Source organism: Triticum urartu, chromosome 1, assembly GCF_003073215.2.
Source record: "Triticum urartu cultivar G1812 chromosome 1, Tu2.1, whole genome shotgun sequence".
Lineage (NCBI taxonomy): Eukaryota > Viridiplantae > Streptophyta > Magnoliopsida > Poales > Poaceae > Triticum > Triticum urartu.
In genome coordinates this window covers 244,897,190-244,905,010 of record NC_053022.1, presented here as the reverse complement: position 1 = coordinate 244,905,010, position 7,821 = coordinate 244,897,190, and the positions used below count along the sequence as shown (strand labels likewise).

General features: G+C 44.3%; 1 protein-coding gene across 1 annotated transcript; it reads right to left on the bottom strand.

The window, feature by feature from the left end:
- Window positions 1–5,628: 5,628 nt before the first annotated feature.
- On the bottom strand, window positions 5,629–7,321 carry LOC125532817 (zinc finger MYM-type protein 1-like). The gene is made up of 2 exons (XM_048696715.1): window positions 7,220–7,321; window positions 5,629–7,043 (listed from the first exon to the last, which is right to left on the bottom strand). The coding sequence occupies exon 2, from the start codon at window positions 6,967–6,969 to the stop codon at window positions 5,629–5,631; it is 1,341 nt and encodes a 446-aa protein (XP_048552672.1). The 5' UTR covers window positions 6,970–7,043; window positions 7,220–7,321.
- Window positions 7,322–7,821: the final 500 nt, after the last annotated feature.

Sequence of the window (7,821 nt, the reverse complement as noted above, 5' to 3'; positions counted from 1 at the left end):
GGTGGTTCCTATGACTCAACAAAAATAAAAAGAACTACGAAAGATCTAAGTCTTCGAGTTCCATAGGCTTCATAACATGTCTTCTGTTGTCATAGTCTTCAATGTGAATATCTTCATATACCACCTTTGACTTCAATGTCTTCATTCATTTTTAGGGGTCATCTCTGGTAGTAAACCGAATCAAAGAGGGACTTCTACCTGTGTTTTCCTGCAATTCTCACAAACACATTACTCCCTCAACTAGGTTTGTCGTCAATACTCCAAAACCAACTAGGGGTGGCACTAGATGCACTTACACACTGTCAGCCTCTCACGTACAGTCATCTTCCGATGACTCTCGTTTGTTGACCATGTTGACCACACCGTGCCAAGCGCACCAAGGCCGGTGGATGACGGCGAGGCCTCAGACTGGAATGACCCGGAGATGGGGAAGATGCGGTAGTGGAGTCGCAGATGGAGAGGAGTGGGAAACTTGACTGGTTCGGGTGCGCGGCAGCACTGCCACGGTGCCGCCCACGGGAGTCAGGAGCAAGAACAGAGGTTGAAGAAGGAGCACAACTATTGGATTAACATCCAACGGTCCAGCTACTAGAATCATTTGTTGATTAAGTTGACAAAGCCCTGCGTACATGTTCGCTTAGTAGGCCCACAAGCCAGCCACCAAATCTGATGGGTCCCAGCTGTCAATGGGAGGAATAGTTTTTTTTGCATAACAAGGAGGCACTTCCTTCCGTGGGAAGATACAGCTGGTGGGTCCCAGCTTTCAGGGGGAGGAAACATTTTTTCAGCTTAATAAGGAGGAACTTTCCTCGCGTGAGACCATGGACCTCTTGGGTCCCAGCCTTCAGGCTCTCCACGTACAATCCCCTTCCGATGACTCTTGTTTGTTGACCATGCCGTGCCGAGCGCAACGAGGTGGTGGACGACGGCAAGGCCTCGGACGGAAACGACCCAGATATGGGAAGACGCGGCAGTGGAGTTGTAGATTGAGAGGAGTACAAGGGTTACAACTGGTTCTGTGCGGTGTGGGGCTGCAGTCGGTGGAGAATAACAGGAGGTGTGTGGAGGGGTGAAGGGATAGCCTAGCCGGCAGTGGGGTAGCGCTTCACAGTGATGTGTGCTAAGCAGAGCCGCTAGCCGCCGGAGGCTGGACCAGGCAGTCCTAGCGACGCTGGAGGAAGAAGACGAGAGATTAAAGGTGCATGCCGGCCGTTGGATATAAATCCAATGGCTGTGGATGTCATATTATTTGTTGACCAAGTTGATAACACCTTGCGTAGGCTTCGACCTATTGGCCCACATGCTAGCCTGCAAAAATGTGGCATATATTTGACCCATGTTTTCTAGAATGTATAGTCCATTTGTTGGGCTGGGTGAACAAATAATTTCGCTTCAATGCGGCCCATTTAACATTTTCTAAGAAATCCCAACCCATTTGCACTTTCTTGAAATACACGAATTAGCTAGGCTCGTTCTATATATAATGTTAGGTTAGAAGGAGCAATTAATATTAAAAAATAAACCAGAGCGACACATTATATATATAAAATTAACAAATTAGCAACTTAATGCTCAAAATAAAAATGAGCGCGTTATTATTACATTGGTCCTTAAAATCTTCGCAAGCTTTTATACGCAATCACCGGGATTTTCCTTGACTGTGAGTCAAAAACAACCAGGATTTTCCTTGCCAACTTCTGTTAAACATTTACTTTATAAGCTAATAACACGTCAGATGTTTTTATAATGTATATATAAGTCTCTATAAAATATACGATAATAGTAATAATATATATATAATGTGGTTAGAAGGGAAAACATAAATTGGACACATCATTATTATTCTTATCTATAGATAAATAGAACAGAGATCTGTGTTTTATTTATAAAAATACATTGGGCTGCCGATCTTTAAGAAAAAGTAAAACCTACGCTGGGAGGACCATAGGCCGGTATGGACCTCAAAAAATAAGTTGAAACCACTATCTCCGTATGTCGTGGGCTACACATGTTAAAAACAAAACCTAGGCCTAGCTGATACTTATTCGCCCTCTGAAAAAAATGATACCAGCTAGATCCCCGAGCGAATTGGATTAAAGAGGGGACCGACAGCGCGACTGAAGAAGCACATCCAACGCGATTTTTTTTCTTGAGTGGATGGCTCTCGATGGCGTTTTTTTACTTGCCTCTGCACCATACAACTTGTATTTTTAGCCTCCCAGTCCGTGGTGGACCAGCAACCCATTTGCTGGGTGGGCCAACCTACAGAAACCAGCACTCGATTTTTCATCAAGCCCCCAAAACAACGCAGTACTATGTTTGTTTTGAGGCTAAAAACATTACGACAGGGGTTGAGCGGGGGAGGGGGAAGATAGAGCAAAAATATTAAAAAGAGTTGATGCGCCGTTGCTACCCTAACAAAGCAGGTGCAATTCTTCTTGGGAAGAAGGTGTGCCGTTGACACCCACACGTCACAAATCCCACAGTAGACATACGAACAAGTTCACACACAAGTACAACAGAAAGGGTAAATATTCGTATCAAACTCAGGTTCACAGGACACGTTCATATTCATAGCCAACATTCACAATCAACAACTCAAAAGATTCATATATGCACAAGTTCAGCATGTCTATGCATCCAAATGATTGATAGATCACATGACAATATTCATAGATAATTCACAAAAAGATTCAGATATACACATGTTCAGTATGTTTATGCATCCAAATGATTGAGATCACAACCAATATCATCCATGGACGAACTTTAATTACCTAGGGTACAGACTGGTAAATGGTGTTCAGTCGGAGGTACTTCTTGCTAAAATTAATGCTTGTATGAGTAAACTTTCGAGTACATAAGAGGCAGCACAGACAATATGAACTTTGCTTGCAGGTTTATCCTCAAATAGTGGCCTCATGCCGAGGGAGGTTTGAGTAACTTGGCCACTACTTTCATCCAACTAGTTTACTGGCTCATCTTGGTCCTGTAGCTCGCCAAAATTCTACATTGCAGACAAGAAAGGAGGCGGTTGAGAAAATGAACCACCCAAATTTTTTGTGCAGTTCAACTGAAATGGAGCATCCCTAGCGTGTAGACTGATTAAGTGCCAGATGAATATACACATCAACCAACTTGTCTAGAATATTTAGACTCCATGCCATACAATTCGCTACCATATGTGCCGATAACCAAAAGCCACAAGTTGGGACCAAAGACTGGACTACATTTTTCTGGGCTATGCGCCAAGCAATATTTTTGCCGTTCACTCCCCTAATACTTGGAGTTTGACAACTGGTTGACGCGGTTGATACTCGAATGAATGTAGGAACTTCTTCTTGTCAACATCGATGCCTGTCTAAGTGAACTTTGGAGTACATAGCAACAGCACAAGTATCTGTCAATCTGATCTTTTTGTGCAGTTCTACTGAAATCACCCAATGTAATGATTTGCTTGCGAGCTAAGGCTCCAAGTTACTCCTTTATGAAATCGGCAAACATTAGCACAATACCAAATTACCAATACATATGACAAGCACAATAATCAGGATAAAGAATAGTACCACTACAAAAAAAAGACACATCCGTGACATTTTGGGCCGAACGAATTTTTTTCCTGTCATACATATGACACTTCTATGACGATAATTGTGACAAAACCTGGTATCATCATAGATGTGGTGGGCTCCTACTTTTATGACAAAAAATCATGACAGAAAATAGGCTTTTCGTCCTGGGCGGGCCGGAGACGCAGCTGCATGACATTCTTTGGGTCGTTCATGACGAAAAAAAACATGGTAGAAGCGAGGGGGAGGAAAATTTCAGGGAGTTCCCGGTTACGGTGGGAGGTCGGGGCCGAGCGATGCACGTTTCTCTCGTACACATACGCGCGTGTGTGCGAGGCGTTGGCTCTAACTGAACCCGAGCGAGGCATTGGGCTCTAACTGAACCCGAGCGATTGCACTGCAGGCTACGCGTTACTGAACCCGAGCGACCGATCGATGGCTGTTAACTGAACCCGATCGAGCGATTCCTTCGCTACTGCTGCTAACTGAAGCCGATCGATGCTGCCTCTAGGGTGAACAGTGAGCGTTGCGGGGGGGGGGGGGGTTGGATGAACAGTGAGCGGTGGCGTTGCCTCTGGATGAACAGGACCCCGTGGTGTGGTGGAGGGCTTGATGAATAGTAGACGGTGGAGGGGTGCCCGTGGAGGGGTGGTTGAACAGGACCCCGTGGTGTGGAGGGCTAGATGAACAGTAGATGGTGGAGGGGTGGTTGAACAGTAGCCGGTGGAGTAGCGCACGGTGGAGGCTGGATGAACAGGAGCCCGTAAGTGGCGGCGCCAGGAAATGAAGGCTTGGTATTCATTCAATTTTTTTGCTCTAAATGTAGTATATGAACCAAACAACACAACAGTAACAATATATGAACAAAACAACACTAGCATAACGACAATAGCAATATTTCAATGTATCAAATCATAACGACATGAATACATAAGTAACTTTTGATTGATAAAGTGATGATATCCTTCTTACAGTATAACTCTGCGGTCGCCTTTTTGGAACAGATTGATGACATCTTCATCCTTCACTTGATTGAAAAATTCTCTCTCAACAAATGTAACCAAACAATTGTTCAAATAATCATCACCCATTTTGTTCCTTAGCTTATTCTTCACATAGTTCATTGAAGAGAATACCCTTTCAACACTAGCAGTAGCTACTGGCAGAATTAATACCAACTTAAGAAGCTTGTAAACAATATGATATTGTTCATGCTTGTTTGTCTCAACAAGAGTAACTGAAAGCTGACATAGATTTCTCAGGTTTTGAAACTTTTCATCTCTACGCACATTAGTAACATACATGTTTAGTTGCCATGGAAGTCTTGCCAGTTCATCCCTTGTAAAATCAGAAGCATAAAACTTTGTAGCAAGCCTAACTAACTTATCTTGGTCATAAGCAACAAATAGATGAAGTGGACAAAATGCTGCCATGCAAGAAAGTAGCTCCGTGTTTACCTCATCAAATCTGCCATTCAGCTCACTGATTTGCCTATCAATGACGCCCACAAACATATCAACCTTGAAGCGGTGGTAATTGGTCGGACCATTACATAAACCCCTTCTAGGCCGACCAACAGGAAAGTAAGGACCCTCCATATCAACAATTTTGATCTTATGCTTTGTACAAAAAGATGTGACCTTTGTGAGAAAATCATCCCATCCAGCATCGGTCCTCAAAGCCTCCAAGTAATATTTTGTGTCAGCAACAAGCTCAATAGCATGAACAATATCTTCGTCTTGCTTTTGCAAAGCTCTATACAACTCATTTGTGTATCCAAATATTTCTTGCATCAAGTGTGCCATGAAAACAAACTCAAATGATCGAAATATTGTCTCTATGGATAGAGCCTCTTGTGCCTCCGCACCATGGTACTCGTCTCCAATCTTGCGAAGGACTCGTCGTAGTGCACCATACATAGAGATGACATGGTTCACAGTTTTGAAGTGAGAGCCCCAACGTGTATCACATGGCCTTCCCAAACCCATTTCCTGATTTAGCCCACTCCCTGTTTCTACTTCTTCCAATTCCAATGCATCAATGGGTTCTTCAGCCTGAGCTATCCGAAGCATTCTAATCTTTTTGCAAAAGAGATGCCAAGAGCATTTAACAAGTGTGCAAGCTGCTGAAAGAACCAAGTACAATCACCACTCTCCTTAGCAACAGCAACAAGAGTTAACTGTAGTTGAAGGGCAAAACAATGAACATAGTAGGCAGAAGGGGACTCATCCATAATCAGTTTTTTCAAGGCACTGACATTACCTCTCATGTTACTAGCTCCATCATATCCTTGCCCACGAACCATCGCAAAGGTCAAATTTTGGTCCATAAGCATTTTCTGAATTGCAGCTTTTAGTGTCAAAGAGGTAGTATCTTCAACATGAGCAAGACCAAGAAATCTTACAACTGCCCTTCCTTTCTTATCAACAAAACGCAAGCAAACAGCCAACTGTTCATTCTGATACACATCACTAGACTCATCTGCAAGTATTGCAAAATGACCACCATCAAGTTCTTCAATGACTAGTTTAGTAGTCTCTTGTGCACAACATTTTATCACCTCATGTTGTACATCATGGTGAGTCATCTTGCAGTTCTGTGGAGCATTCTCGAGAACAACCCTATCAACCTCTTCAAAATTTCCTACTAGCCAATTTAGAAGCTCAAGGAAATTTCCTTTATTTAGCGAGTCTTCACTTTCATCATGTCCTCTAAATGCCAAGCCTTGGCGCAACAAAAATCTCACACACTTGAGTGTCCATGTCAAATGTTGTTTATACAAAACCTTGTATTGTGAGGTGTTTGAAGCAATAGACTCCCAAATTGATGTTTGTGGTGTAGTGAACATATCATACTTCTCTTGAGCTTCAGCGTGAGCACTACTTACATCACCAACATGCCTTGTCAATCTTGCTTTCATATTCCAGTTTCTAAACCCACCCTTAACAAATGAATCTCCACCGGGGCTTTTTGTTTTATCCTTGAACAAATAGCAAACAAAGCAAAAAGCGGCCTCTTTGTCCACACTATACTCAAGCCACTTGTGATCCTTAAACCAAGAAGGACAAAAGCGACGGAGATGTCCACTAAAATCTGTGATCTCAAATTTCTGACCCTTTGGTTGAAAAGCTCCCAAGTTAATGTATCTCCTTCTAACTACATCCCAGTCATTGACATGATATGAAGATACGGGAATTCGCTTGCCAGGGTCATGTTCCAGAGCTGCCAAATCTGCTTTGAAATGGGGACTTGGTTCATCATCTTCATGAACCACTTCATCATCTTCTACAATTGGGGACGGGGAGCCTCTCTCCTTCTTCGGCTGCGGAGCTTCGTCATGTGTATGCACTAGTGCTAGCTGTAGGTTGCTCTCAACCTCAACGGGAAGAGCAGTTGGCATGGATGTAGAACTTATTTTCCTTGCCTTTGAAGATTTGTCCCACAATTCAACAAGCTAACATCCTTCTTCTTCATCTAAATCACAATCACATAAACAAACTAGAAATCAGTGACAGTGGCATTGTGGCATCAAATCCATCACATAAACATCCTTCTTCTTCAACCTTAAATGTCCATTTAGTTCAATTTTAGTTTACAAACAAATCTTCAGATTTCATACTAAAAACACAGGGCAAAAAACAAAAATATACCTTGAAGGTTGGAGGCTTGGAGTTGGAGCTGGAGGAGACGAACACCAGGGGGCACTAGAGGCCGGAGGCCGAATCTCGGAGGCGGACTGGCGCCTTGCGGAGGAGAAGGACGGATGGCGGACGCGGGACCGGGACACTCCGACCGGAGCAGTGGACCGGCGGCGGAGCAGATGTTGTTCACAGAGGGGAGGGGCAGAGGCACGAAGCCAGAGGCTGAGGCCCGAGGGGAAGGAAGAAGAGGGCCGGCCGCCCGGTCGGACCTGGAATCGCTGCCGCCCGCGCGCCGCTAGGTTTGGGAATCGAGATGAGGGAGACTGGGAAGTGGGAACTGGTGGGAGACAGAGAGGGACGAGAGTCGAGAGGTGCTCGCCCGCGTGACCTAGCAGACACCGCTCGGTCGTCTGTCTGGTTCGTTGCGTGGCTCACTTTGTCCTCTGTTTTGGACTGGCCCAATATAACATGTATATTAAAAAAAATTGGGCCTAATTCTTGGGTATTCCAGGGAATACCCAGGAAGACCCCCAGCGCCGCCGATGGAGCCCGTGGAGGCTGGAGGAGGTCGACGGTGGAGATGAACAGTATCTCGTGGAGTCCCTGTTTTG

Excerpts from the sequence above, each read along its gene's own strand:
- LOC125532817 (XM_048696715.1), bottom strand. The coding sequence starts at position 6,969 with ATGCCAACTGCTCTTCCCGTTGAGGTTGAGAGCAACCTACAGCTAGCA.